The sequence below is a fragment of the Panthera leo genome, chromosome B3, assembly GCF_018350215.1.
Source record: "Panthera leo isolate Ple1 chromosome B3, P.leo_Ple1_pat1.1, whole genome shotgun sequence".
NCBI lineage: Eukaryota > Metazoa > Chordata > Mammalia > Carnivora > Felidae > Panthera > Panthera leo.
Window position 1 is genome coordinate 123360786 of NC_056684.1, and position 22839 is coordinate 123383624.

General features: G+C 39.8%; 1 protein-coding gene across 9 annotated transcripts in view; it reads left to right on the forward strand.

Annotated features, from left to right (window-relative positions):
• The window catches only part of NRXN3 (neurexin 3), a 1573300-nt gene that overhangs the window by 1206146 nt on the left and 344315 nt on the right, over positions 1-22839 (forward strand). For all 9 annotated transcript variants that reach the window (XM_042943952.1, XM_042943953.1, XM_042943951.1 and 6 more), the window contains one exon: positions 4429-4610. In XM_042943952.1, coding sequence (XP_042799886.1) covers positions 4429-4610 — 182 coding nt within the window. The remainder of the gene's footprint in view (positions 1-4428; positions 4611-22839) is intronic.

Consider the following 22839-nt stretch of genomic DNA (forward strand, 5'->3'; position numbering starts at 1 on the left):
TATAAATCCTAAGAGGTCCATGATTCAATTTCTGTTAGTACTCCCACCAAAAAGTAATATGCTATTTGGATATGGGACTAGAAATAAAAGTTATGTCATAATGGCAGGACCATGAGGTTAAGAAGTCAAAGCAACAATTGTAATAATTATCCAAATAGTCTAAATAAAGAAAAGTTAAGTTGTCATCAATAATTAAATTCAATTCTATTAATAAGCAGTAATATGCACCAAGATTTAAGAACTATTTCTTGGAGAAATGTATGACCTAGAAAAAACTTTACCCTGTATTCTTCTTGAGAACTCATAGATCATCTACTTGATCAGATTATTGTATGAGTATATAAAGCTGCTCCCCAGGATTCCTTCATGATCTCAGTGGAGACTGTTCTACCCTTTTCTTCCCCCCATCAGTCCCACACACAGAATACACACCCAAACACACATATTTATACCTTCACATATCTGGCTCTTCCAAAACCACCATCAGCCCCATCCCAGTAAATAGCTTGCCAATTAGGAAAACAATAAGCCAAACCTACTTTTTGGGATCTTTGAGATGAAAGAAGTTGTGTGTTAAGTAACATGTCAGGCTGGTTGACTGTTTAAAAATAGCGTGTATCCACTTAATCTTTGTTAATGGTGACCGTATGGAAATTTCATTCCTGAAATACTCTATTGGTGGGACTCAGCAACCTCAGCTGCTTACAAACTTGCAAGTCCTGCAATGTGAAATAGCCAGAATGCCACCGTAGCAGTTTTTCTTCAGTTGAATTGATCACTCTTTGCTAGCAAGCAGGAAATTTGCATGGTTTCAATTGTTAATAAATGGAGGATGACCTTAGCACCAGCATACTTTGCACAGTGTGAAACCAACAGGGCTGCTAGGCTCAGGGGAGAAAGCATGTGATGTCGTATTGCATGGCTTGGAAATGAAAATCTTTAATGGATTAAGGAGGGTTCTCATCGTTCTTAGGATGTTCCCAAAATGTTGATTTGTAATCCACATTTTAAAATAAAAAAATTAACTTTTTAATTTGAAAATGTAAAGCAAAATAAGACCATGTTCCCCCTAGGACTCTAGGCATTTTATATTAAAATTAACAGAAAGTGACTATTTATCTTTAAAAACCATGCAAGATAGCAAAGCTAACTAAAGAAGGGGAAAAAATAACAGGTTTTCAGAGTAGAAAGTTGTAAGTATTAATTCACTTTCTTTAAAGCCAACATTAAACTATGGGAGAATTCAGGGTCTTTATTTACCCTTAGTAAGAAATTTAGTACCAAGAATACATATTTTAAGATTTATTTCCATATAGCAGAATAAGCCATACGCTAAAGACTTTGTACTTTTTTGCCTTTTTCACCTACAAAGTTAGAATTATCTATCATAGCGACATTCCAAATTCAGAACAATAAAAGCAGTAAAAATAATTTTTAAGACAGATTTTGTACCTACCCTGATATTGTCATAATGAGGTTTCATTCTTTGTTTAAAAATTAAAGCCATGGTGGACTCCAAACCACTGTATAGAAGTCATATATTTATCATTTTTAATGCAGTTTCTCTTTACATTGAGAATTACTGAACAGTCAATGGATAAAAAAGTATAAGCACAAAGTTTGTAAACATATTTATATGGTTAGAAGGCCAACTAACTTCTGAAAATACGCCAGGTTTGGGGGGATATGGCTTTGTTTTCATTCTACTTTAGTCTTATGTGAAAAGGATAAAGCACAGTCAATTTTGCATCACTGATATAATTTATTGGGATAGTTTTATTAAGCTAGGATTGGTATTTAGTGAAGACAGGCTTTTGGAGGCAGGAGGGTGAAGCTGGAGACCTAAAGAGGTACCACTTTTTTAAGCCAGATGCTTGGGTCTCTTGTTTCTAAACATTGTTAACAAATGAGATATCCCAGAGAATTATTGCAAAGATTTGGCTAATAAATTTGAAAAGTTTTTCTCAAAGCACCAGGCATATGTGTTGCTATTATCAACTTTGGACTTGTTCTTTTTGTACTGGTAAAATTATTTTCTGATAGAGTATGGGAGTATAGATTTATCTCTGAGGCAGAATCCACTACGTATTTAGGATAGAATAGGGTAAGATTTTATAAGTTGCCACAAAATGTCACAGGCTGATTTGCATTCTTGGTGATTCTATACATTGATCACTGAGTAACCTTCACTGTTCCAAATAAAGAATAGAGAGAGTGGCGATGACATTTGTAAGCATCTACAGAAAAGGGAATTATTTGAATTCTTCACAGATGGATAGATATCAAGGGTAAATTATTATATCCACATTTCTAATTTTAAGAAGCGTTGAGGGTACCTGTGGATAGTGAAGAGACAAACAGTTTTGCATACAGAATTAATTGTAAACTTTACATACCACAATCCCAAATTCTCCAGATTGACTGTGGAGGTCTTTTCAGACACCATCCCCTAAGGATTGGGAAATTCATAAAAGGAAGATAATGTCATGCTACATGTAATATACAAACTGAGCATGCTGGTCACTAGAATAGTGACCTTTCAAAAATGACAAATTAGATTCTATATGCCTCAGAATATAATATGGCTTAGTGCTTAAAATAAGCATGAGATGTGACATATACTCTTAATTCTAGCCTCATAGCAGTTGACTTTATTATTTACAAATAAGCTGCATAACTCATTTTTTTTCTTCAGAGAACATAATTCAATCCAGTATTCCCTGTAAACTAAATGTGGACCAGTGCTTGAGACTTTTAGTAAAGCTGAAGAAATCTGAGTGCTTTTCTAATGCTGCTTTAAAATAGTTTCAGGGGCACCTGGGTGGCTGAGTCAGTTGAGCGTCCAACTTTGGCTTAGGTCATGATCTCACAGTCCATGAGTTTGAGTCCCATATCAGGCTCTTTGCTGACAGCTCAGATCCTGGAGCCTGGTTCGGATTCTGTGTCTCCCTTTCTCTACCCCTCCGCCACTCACACTCTGTCTGTCTCTGTCTTTCAAAAATGAATAAACGTTAAAAACATTTTTTAAATAATTTTGGAGATTGAACCATGTTCAGTGGGAACACACAAGAAAATCTGCTGCCAAATGTTCTTTGAACTTTGAGATGAGTAACATATGGAAGTACTCACTATGGGTAAAGTACATATAGCCATAGAAGCTACAATGATGTAGTCTGTTCTGGCTACCAAATCTACATGCTTTTCCCCAAATTTGTATTTAAAAACTTGTTTTTAGAAATAGACTTTAAAAATTTATAAGATGCAAATATTTTATTTTTCTTCCTGTTTTCTATGTTTTGTGTTTTTTTTTTTTTAGTTTTGTATTTTGTTTTCTTTGCGTTTTTTGTTTGTTTGTTTTGAGAGAGTGTGTGCACAAGTGGGGCAGGGACAGAGGGAGAGAAACAGAGAATGTTAAGCAGGCACCACGCTCAGCGCAGAGCCTGATGCATGATGTGGGGCCCTGGGATCATGACCTGAGCTGAAATAAAGAGTCAGACACTCAACCAACTGAGCCACCCCCACACCCCTCTATGTACTTTTAAATTAATATATTCTTTCTAATCCCTGACTTTGTAAATAATAAGAGTGACAGCACAGTAAGTACTAAGAACACTGATAAAACCACCGTTCGTAAGTGACAATACCACTTATGTTCCAAATTCATCACCCTGAGATTTTTTTTTCCATGTCTTCTATGTTTCTTTTTTGAAACTTAGTTTGCAAAAGAGACGGAAGCTGTTATATAATACCAGATAAACACCACCACTAGGGGAAAAATTAAGTTAATTTGTAAAACGCCTCTGGAATTAATTGTTATCACGTTTTTTATAAGCACATAATAGTGAAATAGGCAAATGCTTTTAGTCACAGAACTTGGTTTCCTCAGACTACAGCTCTTTTCTGTGAGGGTGGTGGACGATCCAGGTATGAAAGGGATGGCGGCTTTAGGCTTGCACACTCCCTTCAGTCTTGTGAAACATTTCTGGGACCGCCCCTGGCTCCACTGACCAGCATGTTCCAGTAGCTGAAAGAAGGGGAACTAGTTTCCTCTCCCGTGCTTGTCCTAGCCGAGATGGAAAATTAATTCTGCTGTTGAGGAGAATGGGAAGGTTGTTCGTCCCAACATACCAAAGCTCTCAGACACAGCGTGTTATTTGCCTTCTGCCGTGATACAGCAGGAACTGAAGATGTTAGGGATGCCTCTCGCTAACATCTGCTTTGTTATTAATTCATTTTGCCTACATCTTTAATTTAGGGTGACAGCCGCCTTCCCAGACTTTGGATTCCATCCCTCTCCATAACCAATCAGGGACATGCGGGGGCCCATTTCCTCTCCGCAGCTGTCTGTGCAGGGTCTCAACAGTGTGCCTAGAGCTGGCAATGCACAGTACAGTGCACTGATGGCTCCCTCTCTCCTTGCTTTCGCAGCTGGCGCTACGTACATCTTTGGGAAAAGCGGAGGCCTCATCCTCTACACCTGGCCGGCCAATGATAGGCCCAGCACCCGCTCTGACCGCCTTGCCGTGGGCTTCAGCACCACTGTGAAGGATGGCATCTTGGTGCGCATCGACAGCGCTCCGGGTCTCGGTGACTTCCTCCAGCTTCACATAGTGAGTACTGGGCCTTGGCCTGGATTTCCTTGTCTTCCTGGTGGTGTGAGTTGGTACACCAGAATGCAGCAGAACATCCTAGATAGACTTGGAAGAGAGACACATTTATAAAAATTGCCTACATGTGTTGGAGCCATATCCAAGCATTAGTCCACGTGTCAAGCCTCATTCTTCCCTTTAGACGTGAACCTTGATGCTCGTAGGGTACTTCAGGGATAAAAAATGAAGAACTCTTTCAGTCTAGACTCGCTTGCCAGCTGTGTGGTTTGGTCTGTCATGAAACATTCAGCAGACTGCTTCGGAGTACATAAGAGATTTACCTGGTACTTTGCCTTAACCCGGTGCAACTAGCAAAGCCTGCCCCAATGTTTGCTGGGGGGTCAGCAAAATTTTTCTGTAAAAGGCTAGATAGCAAGTATTTTGGGCTTTGCAGGTGATAGGGTCTCTGTCAGAGCTCCTTGGAAGTGCCACAGTAATGTGAAAGCAGTCATAAATAACATGCTTTTTTTTTTTAAATGCAGATGACCACATTCCAATAAAAATTTATTTTGTAATAGCGGGCTACAGGCTACATACTTTGGTGACCACTGCCCTGGGCTGAAAACTTCCTTGGGGAGATACAAAGAGCAAAGAGTGATAAAACTGAGGGCAGAGTGGAAGGGGCAAAATGAAACAGCGCAATAACCAAGAATTGTTATATTCATGCATACTGTATATCCAACATTTTGCTTGTATATATAGGCCCAATAGGACCTCAGCCTCAGTCACTGCACATCGTTAAGAACACAGTGCAATTCTAAGAAATTAAAATGATTTGGAGGAAAAAATTACTTCGTTATGAGGATAGAAAATATTTTTATAGCAACAATTAACCCATTTTATCACCTGTGCAGTCTGCAGTTAAGAAAGTAGGCTAAAGAAGGATATGATTCTCATCCATAAGTACCCAAAGTGCAGCTACCAGGAGCAAAGAGAGGAATTGTTCTCATTAGTTAGCAATGACAAGGCCAGAAAGAATGGATTTAATTTGGAGCAATAAGAATTCAGTTTAAATAGCAGGGGGGAAAAAGCAGTTAAGAGGAAAGATCAACTGGGGATTACCACCAACCTCCAAAAAGGAGGAAAAGGAACATTTACTGGGAATCTTTGAATCTGCGTTTTGCTAATGTGCCGGTCTACTGAGGAAGGCACAGAGTGGGATTTTATTGCCCGTCTCTGGAGTGGAGGTGGCTGGCTGGAAGCACCAGCAGCCAGTTCAGCCCTGCAAGCACTGCCCATCTCCAACACCTGCCCTTCCAACATGCCTTGGAAACAGGAGCAGCTTGAAGTCTAAGGCTTGAGCTGGAAACTTGTCTGGTCTCAGTGTGAGCCAGAGCCAGACAAGACTCCGAGTAGGAGTACAGGGAAGGACTGGTGAGGAATGATCACCTTCAAAATGTGGAAGAGGGGTCTTAACAGAGTTGTGAACCTTTACGCCTTCTCAAATGCTTTGAGAACCATATGGTACTGTGAGCATAAGCTTAAGCATTTTAAAAAGCCATGCCAAGGAGCACAGAGAAAAGCAGCCATAGTTTGTACGGTTTATCTCTATTTGGCCTCTAAAAACCACCATAATTTACAAAATTCTGTGAGATTTATGCTGCATATAACTTAATGATTATTTCATGGCAGCTATAACTAGGCTATTATTACCAGCTCACTTGCATTTTCATGGTGATTTATCTTCTTTTTTTGTTCAGTGTGACTTACTAAGAAAAATATGATTTGGCACAGCCACGAACATCTTTTTGAGTCAGATAATGTGCTACCAGTTTATCCATTTCTCCCCATTTGTGTGTTGTAGAGCATCTCTACGTTTAAGAGAAATGTTTGTTATATTCTGAGAGTTTACTTAAAAGTTTTGTTTTTACAAAAGGGGTATGAGGATCCTAGGAATTTCTAGGAGGAACCATAGCATTCTGTTTTAACATTTTTAACAGCAAAAATACAAGAAATTTTACTTTAAAATGCATAAGCCCCCTTGGGTACTGTGGACCTTTTCCAGTGATGCTATCATTGCTTAAACATTCTGGAAAATCCCAAATGATTGCCCTTCATCAGATTGACATCATCTGACCTTCTTAGAGAAAAGAAAGACAGACCATACAAAGTAGAAAAACCACATCATTCTGGAATGGACCTGACATGGTCATGGCCCTCTTGAAAATGACATCACTTAATTGGTCTGATAATTGGAAACTTTTTTTAATTCTCTGGTGTTTACCAGAGATAAAAACTGTGTGTATTCCAATAAAAATTCATTTTAAAGGCAGGTTGCAGGCTGTACTTTGGTGATCCCTGCTCTAGGCTGCAAACTTCTTCATAGAGATGTCCAGAACCTCTTACAAAACCTGAGGTCAGAGTGGGGACAGCAAAGGGACGGTTCCTCACCACACTCAGCAATAAAGGAATACAAATGGAAGATCAAAAGACTTGATTACAAACCTTGCTTCTTGTTTTGAACATTTACATAGATGCATCAGGAATACAATTCCATAAATACTTACTGAGATACTTTTATTGGACTTTTACAGTCTGTAAAATGTGGATTTATTTAATGGATATAGGTTGTTTCCTTGTACTAAAGAAAATAATTTAAGGACCATTAAGGAAAGTGGGAAGAGTTGGGGAGGAGGCCAAAGATTCCATTCCCACTTGCAGTTTGCCTGGGAGAAGAGAAACCCACCAGAGGAAAAAAAAAAAAAAAAAAGAAAAAGTGATGGCAGACACAAAGAAGAGAGGGAAGCAGGGCATATCCCAGGGGCAGGGGGAGTAAGGAGGCCCTGGGCCTGGAGAAGTGGACCCATCTGCCAAGAGATATGTTCCTAGCAGGGGGTTACATGTGTGTAAAGCCTCATTCTTCCACTGTGGGCGGTGTGGAGTCCCCAGAGCAGGAATGGGAAGCAGATTTCATGTTGTCTGCCAGCTCTGAGGGCCTCTCACTTCCTCACTTCAGGCTTTCCAGTGGAAGGATTTGTGAGAGCAGCAGGTAAATCCAGCAGGTAGGAGTTCCAGCTTCCACTAGGTGCATCTATCGCCTGCATTGAAATGAGACTTGTGGACAGATGCATGCTGCCTGTATTACATTTGCTCTAGGCTACATGCTATCCTGTTCCCAAACTTTCCCATTTCTCTTCCTTTGTCGTCCTGAAAGGCTCACACATTAAAAAATCTTTAGGAAAATTGGAATCTTCTTAAACTCCTTTTCCACGGGAGGCTCTTGAATCATTTCCTGATTCGTTTAAGTCATTAGTCTTATTATGATCCTTCTCACACTGGGCCATGGTCAGCCGCTCTAACAGAATTTGAGTTTTTTTCGAGGGCTAGGGAGAAAGGAGGAGAAAGTAACATGACCAATTTGGGGACATACAACATTGGAGCAGATGGTGAGAGAAATCCTGGGCAGAATGAAAGCAGTGGTGCCCTACGGTAAAGAACTGATGTAAAGAAAGGGACACCAAGACAGAGGTGGGGAGGTGCTAAGGAGCAATTTTTCCTATTTCACGTTTGCTCAGATTATCTGTTCTTCTGGCCAAAGGGGCAGAGGCTCTTCTTTCTTTTGCTGGTTTCTTTTAAACCTGAAGTCCTCGCACTCACCCCGGGTGCTCATGATGGTTAAATAGGCCTTGATGATAAGTGTTGAATAAGCCAAGAATTAGATCAATAAAAAAAAAAATCAGAGAAGTCCAAGAGATCAAAATAATTTAGAGATGGTTTGCTTCAAACTAGCTTCCATTTCTTCATTTTTGGTTCACACTCCTAGGATGCACTATTTTCTGAATCAATTATTAATCATAATATTAATGAAATCACAGATGAAGTGTGTTTGACAAAGGCAAAAAGATCTTTGCTGAAGTGTGTATGCATGGAATGAAATTTTGTGGAGGGAGGGTGTCTTAGGGCAGAGGGGTTTGTAAAGAAATATTACTTTGGATATGTTTCCTGCATTGAAGTCTATTGTCGAGGAATTAATCCGCTTGATACTTGGAGAGAAGCTGCTGTCACTTGGAGGTGACATCTGCCTATAAAATTGAATAGGACCAGGGAAAGGATTACCATGAAGTGCTTGTTAGTCTCTTATGAAATTCTTGACAAACTCCTTTCACCACCTACGAAATAGAAGGTTGGGCAAAACTGGGCAACAATTAGCTTCTCTTTATGTAGTTAATACAGGGCGTAAAAAAGATATGCTATTAACTTCTTTCTCCCTGCATGTAATTTACAGTAAATCCTTTGGATTCATTTTTTAATTATGAACCTTTCAGTAAGAGTGAAAATTTATGTGTCAGGACATCTGTTTTGTTTGACAAGAATCTATAACCTTCTCCAACTGTTTCTCTCCTGACTTATAATGTAGATACCTAGATAAAATGGGGTAGGAAAAGACAAAGGGCTGCTGTCCTGACTTACCCCCTTTGCATGATGGCAAAGTGTTCCCCTTACAAAAACTGCTTTCCTCACTCCACAAATGAAAGGCTCATAGTATTCTCTCAGTGTCATGTTTGGGGAAATAGAATATTAAGTTCGATATGTATAGTATTGTTTTTCTATAATTTATAGCATTTGGAAAGACTCCTGGAGAATAAATGGGAGCCAAGCTGAATTATGATAAACGGTCTGTTCCTCACATCTATTGCATCTATAAATTGCTGGCCTGGATGCTTCATTTGGCTGTCTCTGTGTGAGATATTTACAGTGAACCATCAACATCTGCTGAGTTAGTCTTCAGAGAGGCTAGGTGGCTGTTACCTTAGACTCGTGTCTGGATTTGGCTAGTAGCAGAACCGGATTTGACTTAGGAATTGTGTTTGGGGGAATCCGCAGAGGAGCACAGAGGAGCGTTGGCATTTTTGAGACTGGTAAGGCAAGTAGAGAGGGAAAGAACAAGAAAACAACAAAGGTGTCCAACAGATGCAATTTTGTTTCCCACAGAGTGCTATGCACTGCAGGTTGGCTCTGTATTCCCTTTCATTGCTATTTGTTCTTAGTGAAAAAAGCCTCTTTGGGTTTTCCGGGCTTAGGAGCTTTTCCAGATCATTAGCCACTTCTGTGGAGAGGGCCTGCTGGGGATCCTCTCTGCAGCTTCCAGCTTAGCCGTTCCATCCCGGCTGAGTTGGAGAAGAAGGTGGGAGAAGGCAGTGGAAGTAGGGATTTGATGAAGTGAGCACTTACGCAAGCTGGACCAGATGCAGCGCCCTGCATGGGAGCTGGGGTGTGTTTTCTCCAATCTCTCTTATTTCCGAGGTATTTCTATCTAAATCTGTTTACTTTGACTGCACACTTAGTTTTGAAGGGCAGCATGCCATAGTGGAAAAATGTACTTAATCTGAAATCAACAGACACGGATTTGAGTCTCATTTCTGTCAGCATCCAAGGAGCTCTTTGGTTTTGAACAACTCATCATTGCCCTGGGCTCCACCTTCCTCTTCCTTTAAATGGGCACAAAAATGTACCATACTACCGGGTTTTTCCGAGATTCAAGTGGAATCCAGTATTTAGAAGTTGTTTGTTACCGGCCAAAAACTGCACAAATGTAGGATGATGATTTTCTTCATGAAATATCCAGAAGGTAATAACTTCAATAGAGGAAAAAAATTAGTGAAAGGAAGAATTTTTTTTAAGTTTATTTATTTATTCTGAGAGAGACAGAGACAGCATCAGTGGGGCAGGGGCAGAGAGAGAGGGAGGAAGAGAATCCCGAGCAGGCTTCATGCTGCCAGCACAGAGCCTGACATGGGGCTCGAGCTCACTAATCATGAGATCATGATCTGAGCTGAAACCAAGAGTCAGACACTCAACTGGCCGAGTTACCCAGGAGACCCAAGGAAGAATGTTTTAAAATTAAAAGTAGAGTGTCATTTTAAGTATTTTTAAAAGTCTGCCAAGACTGTTTCTGCAAACAAATTCCTATTTTATCTGATCAAAAGTGATTTTTTTTTAATTAATCAGATTCCTGATTGAGACTTTTGGAGTGTCCTGTTAAGAGAGGGTGAAGAACCCAGTTCCCTCTGAGAGAGACCTGGTTAGATCAATAGGATATGACCTGGGGCTTCTTTGACATGTCCTTGTAAGCTGTTATGTCTCTATACAGTGACACAAGGTGATGCATTATGCTTCTGCTGCCCTTCAGTATAATGTTCCAAAGGGCTCTCCCCTCACCAGTAAATCCGTAATTCACCTTGCCCTGAAGGTCCTTCTTCAGTTGTATGAGCCAAAGGGAGAAGGAGCCTCAGGAGAGCAAAACCTTTCTAGGCAGGGATAGCATGAAAGAGGTTTGAGACCCTCCATGGGCTCCAGATGACCACATAAACAGACAGCCCGGCCTGACAGTTGGGAATTCACAGAGGCCAGAGAGAGTCACTGCTGGAACCAGCGTCCTAATGTGGGTACAGCCAGATTGAGTGGGGATGAGTAGCAGCTGCCGCCAAGTAAAGTCGGAACGTAAAAGCACAGGTACAAGTAAAAGCATTTCATAGACTTTGATTCCTCAAAATAGTGAGAAAAGTGAATGATAAATTTAGTGTACAGATAAGATGTATAATAATGCAGTCATAAAAATCGAGTTGACAAATGTGTAGAAAATATGTTATGACTGGTAAACAATTATGAGTAAGCAGAGACCAAATGGTCCCGTCTTTCCCATTTATCACTTACATCAGTGACTCTTTTGCTAACTGGTAACAGTCGTGTTTCAGAATCTTCAATACTTGTATAATATGAAGTTAGAAAAATTAGGATTCGGAGAGATTGGCTCATAAACTTCAACTAGTATATTTAAATTTTTTTTTTTTAATGTGCCAGGCACAGTGCTACGTTTTAGGGATACTGTAATCAACATGGGGTCACATAGAACTAATAGACTTGAAACACCCCAGTAATTAAAATTTGAGAAATTAGATTTCCTACACCTTATGGGGTGATGTATATAACACTCCTCCAAAGCTCTTGGTATATAGGGAGCTTTCAATTATGGATAGCCTTTAATATCGTTGGTACTTTTTCAGCAGTTAAGTTTTTCTTAAGTCAGGGAAAACAATATATATATATCTATCTATTTCCGTAAATAACAAACAGACTTTAATCAGGTTTCTGAGATTGCAACTTAAATAATATGAAATTCTAAGGAGAAGTCAGGATGCTACTGATTTAAAGCCAGCCCTGGTGGCATATATCCTAGATTGCTGCAGGTATCAAATAGCCGAGCAGGTTCTGAATAGCAGAGTCTTTTTAGACATGTAGATTTGAAGTGCAGCAAGCAAGGCAAATGGTGTGTACTGTAAAGTGAGCGCTGGGGCTCATATGACTTAATGGCAGGCCTACCTTAACACTGTGGGCTGGATGAGTTATCTCATTGCCCCACCACTTACACTGTTACTAGTCATTACTCCTGGGGTATTGTTCACTGCAACAGGGCAAGAAATAACTCGTGGACTCCCTGAAGCTATAGACGATACGTTTTAGCTCCCTGGCTGCATTCAGGAGGCATGGAAGCTCAGCGTATTAATGGGGGAATTCATTAGCCACCCACTCCATAGCATCATGTGCTTAGATCCTGACGCTGTCACTGCTACTGTTTCAACTTGTTAGTGTGCCCCTGATAGATGGCAGAGGGAACTGTATAACTGTATTATCCTCAAAGATAGTTCTGACAGCCAGACCTGTCGTTTCCCAGCGTGAGATGACACCTTCGGAGCCTAGAATCACTTAAAGACATTTAGATAAGCCCTGTAGATCGATCAAGCTAACCTTCATCCTGAAGTCATTTCGTACTCAGAATGACAGGAGATGATTGGCAATTAAGTCTCTGTTTCTATTCTTGACCCCTTAGTTAACCTCTTTTAATTTGGTTTATTTTTCTACTCCGTTTTCTACAAAATGACAGGTAATTTAATGACATAGATGATTGTTTCTGACACAGACTTAGGACCATCCGTAAATCATCTTATGTTCCTACCATTTATTATCACTTACACCACTAATATCGATTGACAAAATACCAGGTACCAGACACTGCGTAAGAATTCTGTTTACATGTTCTTATTATGAACTCACAACAACTCAGTGAGGTAGTCACTATTAATATCTTCACTTTAAGAATGAAGCAACTGATGCTTAATGAAGCTAAAGAAATTTCCCAAGATAGCACTGAGCAGTCATTCAAATCCAGTTCTGATTCTTAATTATTATGCCACTCCTAATGAAAGTTTCAGAGTAGAAAGTATAGTGATGATGATTTTAATTCAACACATATTTGTGGAACAGCAATTTATGTGGGATTGTTGGAGATGTAAAGAAATTTATTATCAAGGAGGGAAGTAAAAATTATACATGTGATGGGTTTTAGATGGCATCAGGTACATTCCAAGGAAGGCAAGACTCTTACAGTTTGTAGAGATTAAGAAATGAACACAGACAAGGTGGGTCAGATTTTGACTAATGGAATCTAAAAAAGGAACATGCTAGATGAAGATACCAGCATTGAGTATTACCTCAAAGGAAGGAAACACAGACTTTGTTCCCAAATTTATGATGTGTTCAGTTTGACCAGAATAAACATCTTGATGGAAAAGGCAGACGGTATGGGATAGCAGAAAGAGCACATGTCTTAGAGGCCAGTGGTGTGTAATTCAAGATCTGGCTCTGCCTCCAGCCAGCTCTGGCTTTGGAGAAATTATTTGTCTGCTCTCTAAAATGGAGTTAACAGTGACGCCATCTTGCAAGTCTGTGTGAAAATTTATAATAACATATATGAAAATGCTTAATGAGTAACTGGTTCACAGTAGATGCCAAATTAATGACAATTATATTTTTAGGGTTTTTTTTTTTTCTTTCTAGGTACTTTAGGTCCGTAGTGAGGAGGACTTGAATGCCATACTGATAGGTTACTTCTTAAAGAAATGAGAGCACATTGAAAGTCTTTGAGCAGTAGATGAAATGCCTAAAGCTTAATTTTCAGAAAGATTATTTTGGCTTTGTTGAAAGAATGGTTTTCAGTGGGTTCAAGGAAAGTAGGTAGGAGGTTATTGTTTAAGTGGTCAAGGACTTATTCTATGATGTGATCATAGGAAGGTATGGAGATGAAACGGAAGGACATTCCTTCCAGAGATAGAATCCACAGGTGTTGCCACCTGGTTGGATGGAAAGGGAGAGAGGTAAGGAATGTCTAGAATGGAAAGGTCAAATTTCATCAACAGAAACAGTAAAACAGGGCACATACTTTAGGTTAAGGTGGCCAGAGTTTGACGTTAGTGATGCAACACATAAGGCATCCAAGAGTCACTCTAGAGATTTCCAATTGGAAATATGTGATGAATTCTGATAAGAGAATAGGCAGAGGTAGGGACTTGAAAATTTTCAGCCTGAAATGGCAATGGAAACCGAGGATTGCTAAGATCTACAGGGACATAAATGGGTATTAACTTGGGAAATATGTACATAATTTTACAAAATGGAGGAGGAAAAAAAAAGGAGGCTAAAAAGAAAAGGCTAGAGGGTCACACAAAACCTGAATAGTGAAGTGTTACAGAGGATTAACAGAGGTTTTTCAAACACGAATAGGTGTAGAGCTATTTTTTCCATAACTTTTAGTCAAACCTCTTTTGTGTGCAGTCAGTTTATAGGGATGGCTTCCTTGTCTTTATTGGCATTTATTATGACATGTAATTTGTGTCATTCCAGTCTCCTCATTAGTCATTCTGCACTTCTTCTTTTAGTAGTTGTTGTGGGCATTGCTTACACAGAATCAGAAGACTCTGGTCTAAACCTATATCTGCCACCAGCCAGCATTTGTCATATGGAAATGGTGGAGATATAGATACTGTTCTGCCAAATGAGAGAATGCTTGTGAATGTGCCCTGTTACCACTGAAAGGTCTTACAAAGGAAATAAGATCGTTTTCATAATAGTATGTGTCTGCCTACCATCCTGCAAAGCTGTTGGTGCCTAAGAGACTGTGGTTGGAGACCCGGAAATGAGGACCTAAGAGATATTAAGGTGGTTGTAGTTTTCAACAGTGGGGTTAGCAATGAAGCAAATAGCAAATCAGAGCCAAAATGTGAATGGCCCAACAGTGGGATCTCATGAACTGCTATGGTCTTCAAATGATGTTTTTATCTGGTGCACATCTTCGGACCTTGTACTTCACGCCTTGGAGCATCACTTTAGGGGAGGCTATCTGGATTTAAGGTCATGCTTCAGTTCCCCAAAAAGCAAACTTCCTGATCCCATTGATCCCTTGTGCGGTGAGGCAGAGAATCTCAGTTACCCTTATCATTATCTTGGCTTGGATAGCTACAAATGTTACTAATGGTCCTAAAATTATCCAGCCCTTTCTTAAATGCAAACTGCAGTACTCAGGTTCCTAAACCCTTTTGGAAATAAACTCTACCGGTTGACTTCTCATCACTACAAACTCACATTCTTGCCTGGGGGCATGCATATTTTTGGAATCACTCCAATATTTGCTGTTTTACTCATTGTCCAGTCACTGTGCTAGCCACTTTGTATATGTCAGCTCATTCAGTTCTCACACCACTGTCCAACTGGGGAGATAACCTCTATTTTAGAGATTAAGAAGCTAAGGCTCAGAGGATTAACTAACCATTTGTTCCTCATGTTAAGGGAAGGAAAAAAATGAAATTAGTGGTATGCTTGATTCTAATGTCATACAAACTGCTTTTGATGGATACCTATTCAATATTGAAGTAAGATGTGGCGAATTTAACAGGGCCTGTGATTTTTTTTTTTTTTTTTTTTTTTTTTTTATAATCCACACAGTTAAGAATGGCAAACCAAAATAAAGGGATGGAGCACAGCATTTTGGCTAAAGCAGAATACATAATTGGAATTAGGTCACTTTCTTTTTGGATTCAAAGGAACTCTCCATTTTACATTACATTTTATTGTTTCTCAGTATTTTGTTTTTGTCTCAACAGCTTTAAGGTACCCAATTACTCCCAAACCACTTTCATAAACATCTCTGTGCAAAATGGGCTTGGAAATGAATCTAAGGTTTTAAATACAATGTGGTACAAGAAGAGGCTTGCAGTAGCTTTTCCCCCCAAATTTTAACACAAATCCTTTCAACTGTAGTAGATCTGAGCAGAAATTCCTAGATAAATGCATGCTCGTATTTTAGTGTGATAAATGCCATATCAGAAGTTTTCAAATATCCTTGCTTGAAAACCCTAAATGATCTCAAACTATATGGAAACACTTTTAATGTCCCTGTAGTCAGTATTTAATTTCTACTTTTATAATTTAAAACTAGGTATGAGTATCTTCACAGCAGCACCAGGCTGTCATCCACCGGTCTGGTAGCTTCTAACGTTGAGTGGCAGAATAGAGTAAAAACTTGAAAGGGAGACCTTTACACTGGAAATCATATATATATATATATATATATATATATATATATATTTTTTTTTTTTTTTTTGGAGTGGGAGCAGATTCCATTCATCTTGCCCCTGTCGTGATGCCTAATTCCTAAGGTTCAGAGGCTTTCATGTTTGCTACTTAGATCAGCAATGCTGCAGCTGGTCTCACTGCATGTCTAAACAGCAAAGCTTAAACACAGTACTAAAGTGTGAAAGAGGAAAATGAGTTTGGTGCGACATGTTGCCCCGAACGCTGAATGTGCAACGGTTGAGGGTCTTTGACTACCCACAAGGGACAGCCACCTTTAAGAATAAGGCGAAAGTCTCCCTGAGGTTTAGCTGAGAATAGATACAGGGGTATATAGAAGTACAATATGACAAACCTGGTCTTAGAAAAGAGGCAGGAGGGAGGAATATAATTGCCAAGTTAAAATTAGCCAAGCAGGCAAAGATTAGCAGCCTACTTTAGTGAAAAACAATTCATTCATGTATTTATTCAACCAGCTGCTACTAGATGTCCGTTAAGTTCTAGGATCTGGGGATATGAGAGTAAAGAAGATATAAACTCCTATTTTCACGGAGCTTACATTCTAATGGGTATAGGCAGTCAGAATGTGGGTGCTGCAGAATTTTTTGAAAATGCAGTGTCAATATATTTAGTTAATTGACATATGAACAGACTGGTGAATCCCCACCAAACTTTTGTTTACATCTTTGTACTCTTCTCTGTTTCCCAAAGCTGCATATGAACCTCTTTTACTCTTATAATCAAAAAAGAGCAAAAGGCCCTGTCATTAGCCGGTTCTACTGTGATCCCCATTAGTGACTACTCTAGTCTGTTTTCAGCAGCAAAATGAAACAAAAAGGAACATCTTTACCCTCAATTTCTGTTCCTTTCTCTTTGAAATGACTGTGGCCATCCCTGTTGTTTTGTTTTGTAATTGTACTGGATTCCTTCAGCATATCCATCTCTATTTCACAGGCAGAAAATTGCTAGAGGCATCCAAACAGTACTAACGGGGGGTCGGGAGGGGTGGGGGACAAAAGCCAAAATCAAATAAAAACTCACCCTCCCTGGGAGTGAGACTACAGTTTCCAGTATACTCTCCAAGCCTGCTTATATTGTCATGTCTACATATTGACCTAGAGCTTCCAGCCTCCCAAAGCCAGTCAATTACAAAATCACCCCCCATGGTGAGAGTATCAGTACAGATTAGGTTTTTCCCTTCACTTAACTGAATGCCACAGGAAACAGAATGGAGCCACATGTTTCCCTTTGATTCACACCCAAACACTGCAAAACACAGAGTGTGCGCTTCCTCCTTCAAGCTGTGTGTGTGCGTTAAACACAGGCAAACATTGGACTGAAATGCAGACACAGTAAGTCAGCTCTAGGGAAAGCCATTCATGTCTTTTTCTTTCCTACATCTTGATCTTTTATTCGAACTAAGTCTCTGCAGAGATGCTAAGAATGATATTTACCAACGATTCTCCAAACAACAGTTAAATGTGTTTTATCCAAAATTGGGTATTCACCAAAATCATAACAGACTGCCTTCTGGAACTGGGAACTTACCATCAGCTCTCTCCTTATAAATAACTCTTAATTTTTAATAAAGAAAACCCAAAACACCCACCTTATATGATGGATGTGAAAGAACATAGAAGGCACTATGGGAAAGTTTTCTGTATATTTCCACAAAGACCTTCTTTGTTAAAACTGAGTATTTGATATAAGAAATATATTAACAAAGAAGTATCCTGGGTATGAACTTCAGCCCTGGCAGGAAAACCAGACTTCTCAACGAGGCCTGCAGCTTGAACTCTCATCTCTCTCTCTCCAAGAAAACAACCAATATTGCAAACTAGTGAGACTTGAGGCCAAATTCTGTGTACATGGTTTTACAGACAGGAGCTGGTCAGATGGCTTTGTGAGCACAGTGACATCTCTATGCTGCACAGACCAAGATCACCAGATTGACAAAAACAGTTCATTTCACACAGTAGTAAAAATGTATATGTGTGTGTGTTTAAAAGACTAAATAGGGGGCGCCTGGGTGGCTCAGTGGGTTAAGCCACCGGCTTCTGCTCAGGTCATGATCTCGCGGTCCGTGGGTTCGAGCCCCGCGTCGGGCTCTGTGCTGACAGCTCAGAGCCTGGAGCCTGTTTCAGATTCTGTGTCTCCCTCTCTCTGACCCTCCCCCGTTCATGCTCTGTCTCTCTCTGTCTCAAAAATAAATAAATGTAAAAACAAAAAAGTGCTTAAAAAAAAAAAAAAAAGACTAAATAGAACCACACTGTTCTGTGAACTCATACTCTACTGCTAACCACCAAAGGCTACTTTATAAACTCAGACCTTGACTAGCTAGGTTTTAGAAACCTAACCACCGCATTTCATACACCACCTTCTGGAGATTCCCGCTAAGTTGCTGTGTGTGCCCATAAAAAGTCACAGTTCTGTTCTCTTTGTCTTTAGAGTAGTTGCAGATTTGATTCTTTCTCAGGGGGCCTTACTGCTGTTCCTGATGACTGACAGTGAGGCCAGAGCCAGCTCTGACCTCCTTATTGGTCACGAACCAGGTCAGCACACTTAGATTCCCGAGCATATGCAGGGCAGCTGCTTGGGGGCATCTAAAATGGAGTTATTGCATTTTCTCCAGCACCTCCTCCCTTCCTGGCTCCATGAATGGCAGGAATGAAGTATTTTCTTCCTTCTCTCTTCCCAGTATTCGGCGGTACAGCACAAACGAGCTCACTTCTTCCACTTAGCTCCAACGTGCTATTCCTGGTTCCTCATCTCAGAGAACAAGGTGTCCTTTTTCTTCAGTTTGAGTTTAGAGAATGTACCCAGCTAGTGTCCCATGAACACTATACATTTACTATACTATACACTATACACAACAGTATACACTATGCACAAATACGTTTAAAAATTCAGGTATTTCATATACAACTTGAGATTTCCAGTTTCTCTTAAAAAAAAAATCAGAAGGTTTAGCTGCATTGGGCCAATGTTCCTATGTGGTATCAGCCAACTGGAGACAAGGAACAGTTGACATTTTTTGGATATACCATTTCCAGCCACTGCTGTCTCTACCCTCTCTCTGCCATACAAATCATTCAGTGTCTCCATTCCTCTCCTTCTATCCCCATGCCTGCCTGTAGACCTTCAACTTCATGACTCCTCTCACACAGAACGTTGTTAACAATTTAGAGTCATCCTTTTGCATTTTATACATAAAATGAGCTCTCAAACATTTTCATAGACACAGCTTTTATAATACTTAGTTTAGAAGAGCCTAGAAGTTGACTTTTACATTGCTGTCCTTAGGGCACATATTTGTGTAGTCAGAAATATTTGGGACTCACATATGTATTTCATATATATAATGTGTTATTGAGCGTAGCACATTCGATGATTTTAATTCAGTGGTTCAATTTATTTGTGGTCTTTGAGGACCTTCATATTGAACACAGAATGGTAAATGAAGATTTTATTTGTTTTCTCTGAGAAAAAATTTTATTTGATTTCTCTGAGAAAAGATGGGTGTCATTCCTAAAATATGTCATTACACATACTTTGCATACCGTAACACATTTTCTATATCTTAAGCATAATCTTATAATAGTGGTGTTTCAGAATGCTCCTAATTATTCTTAAGAGTCTTCACACAAAGCTCTGACTACTTAGCCTTCTCTGAAGGGGACCACCTTTCAGGGGCGCATCTGAGAGCTCTTAATTACTACAAGAATGAAAGGTGGCACATGATTGAGGAACACATCCTTCATTCCTGTTTCTTACTCAAGGGCTTTAGTCTGTGTGTATCAAAATGCTTCAAATGCTTCCTTCCGCATTGCTTTTCTTGTTTCATTCCTCAGATAGTCAAGAATCGCCCACCCCCTCAACCCTGCCCTACTCCTGACAGTATTACCTAAACCTTTTCTTCCATTGCTTCAGGCCATTTTGCTTCCAGTCATATCATCTTCTGAGACTATGAATAATTCTTTCCCTTCAATTATATTGTTACCTTGAAGGTATTTATAGGCTGTGATCTAGTCCCCTGGAGTCATTGCCTTGCCAGACTTTATAAATTTAGCTCTTCCCACCTTTCCTCATATGTTTTATCTTCCAGCCTTTGTAACACTGCCTTTTTTTTTTTTTTGAGCCTATCTTTGTAGCTTCTCTGATATTTCAGTATTCTTCCCAAACTAAAGAGGTCAGAATAACACATCATATCCCAGGTATTACTGTGAGTATCTGAATGTAGAGAGGGAAATCAACTGAGAGGATTACTTCAAAACTGAACTTAATCTATTTGTGACTCGAAAAACAGAATGGTAGAGAAAGCTAACAGAGCACTGTCAACATGTTTCCATATATTTTAACATAATGTAAGGATAATCATGGAAGCTTAAGGGTAAGTGATGATTTATTTTTTTTTTCCTGAGAGAGAATATCTTGATTCTGTTGGGGACTTGTTCCTGTCCTTTAGAATAGTATCTTCTTTAAAATTCCAGGCTTCAAATATAGTTGTGTAATAAGATGGATTTTCTCCCCTACTACATGTGCTTTTAAACCAATATCATCATTAATATTGTTGTTATTATTAATATTGTTCCTGCCCTGTGGTTTAAAATTAAGAAACAGCATTAAACATTGAATTTTAGGAAGGAAAAATAAATTTCAGTGTGAATCACCTAGGCTCTAGTGTTAAGTTCTGGTCCATGTCAACAGTCATTGGTAGCACTCCATCAGTATAACAAATTGGGTATAGCCTTGGTGGGCCCTGCAAAGAGCCAGGCCTAGCTTAGCTCTCTAGTGCATGGTTTCCAAACATTTTTGATTGTTCACACATAGGAGAAAAAAATTAATCATGTGCCACTGATAAAGATGCATCAGTACTAATACGCTGTTTATATTATGAAATATACAAAAACATCAGACTTTTTTAAAGTAAAGATTTCGTAAATAGACATTTCAGTATTGTTCCCCATAACCCCAGTGAACTGATCTTGACACCTTTGGGGGATTCGTAGCCCACTTTGGAGACCGCTGCTCTGGTGGAATCTCTGAACTGACAGAGTAAGTGGCCAATCTCAGCACTTCTCAGAAGGAAGCCCAGAGTGAAAAGTTAAAGGCTGGAGGGCACCTGAGAGCTTTGTCATCCAAACATTCATTTTAGAGACGAGGGTACAGAGGCCCAGACAGTTACCTACCTAAGGTCACAGTCGTTTGACAAGAAAGCTGGGGGTAAAACAAAAGTTTCATGATTGTCAGATTGCAAGGAAAACACTGGTTGATCGGCTTCAGCTAGAGTTTGAGGAAGGTGGAAGCTGAGCTCCTGAGGGAGACAGGAGAGGGTGCGTTAAAGGGTTGTTTTGATGGTGAAGTATTGTTTGCCTTTGTGGTTTCTGCTCTCTCATGCCCTCTCCTATTAAGCCTTCTTTACAAGTTTTCTTTCTGTCTCAGTGTATCTTTCCATTTCTCTCTCCAACTTAAAATTCAAAGTTTCTATTTACAACAGACCTCTTTAAAATTTTTTTTAATGTTTATTTGAGAGAGAGAGAGAGAGAGATGAGCACAAGTGGGGGAGGGGCAGAAAGTTAGGGAGACATAGAATCTGAAGCAGGCTCCAGGCTCTGAGGTGTCAGCATAGACCCCAACACGGGGCTCAAACTCACAGACTGCAAGATCAGAACCTGAGCCAAAGTCAGATGCTTAACTGACTGGGCCACCCAGTGCCCCAATAACAGACCTCTTTAATAAGAACATGCTCTGGAGCCAGACTTTCCACGTTTGAATCCTGACTTTGTTACTTAACAGTGTTATTTAATAGCTCTATGACTTTAGGAAAGTTACATATCTTCTCCATGCCTCAATTTCCTCATCTGTTGAAAATGAGGATAATAAAGCTCCATGTGGGTTGATGTGAGTATTAAATGAGATGATATATTGAGAGCCCTCACACACTGCCTGGCCCCATCCTAAGGGTTCTTTAAATGTCAGCTGTCATTATTGTCATCATTTTATTAGTAATTTCTCCTAAAAGCTTAGAGTACTTTGCCTTAAACCATTGCATTTCATTTTGTAGCATGCCCCCATGCTAAACAGAGAAAAGCATTTCCCTTCCCACTGTATGAACATGTACACTGAGGCCTATGTGTATACTGATGACCCAAATCAGCTCTGAATTCCAGGACAGATTTTCAACTGGTGTTCCATGTCAAACTGTATTTCCTTTCACGGTGAAAAAAATGACACAAAACCCTGTTCAGCAGAGCACAAACACAGATCCATATTTTTGTTTTTCTTCTCATTTCCCTGAAGCATATCCTCTCTGTGCATGTGGGCCCCATTCTGCCAGAAGTCTGTCCAGCCTGAGGATGATGGCAGCGGTAGGGTTAAAGTAGGATCTGTTCATCTGTCTGAACTCTCTACTGCGTGAGAGCCTGTGTTACAACCTTAATAACTTCCTCACATAACTAGCTTTCTCCACTCCCTTGGAGTATTTCCATTTTCTCCAGTGTTCAGTATCAGGGAGTGTTATTAAATGATAAGGGGGTTTGCTTCCTGGTGTATATTGTGAGAGGCTGAGAGACAATGAGTGTTGTGACACTTTGGAGGGCATGTTAGCACTGATTACGGGAACTCTGTATCAGAGAACAGATCATGTGATAGGACTGCGTCTGGTACGCTGCCTCCCTTCCCCAGAGAGTTATTAATGGGCCTTCATACCTGGTAGGATGGATTACGATGTCGGGGAAATGCGATAATTAGAGATGTGTCAGTTATCATAAGCAGGGCCCCAGCACCT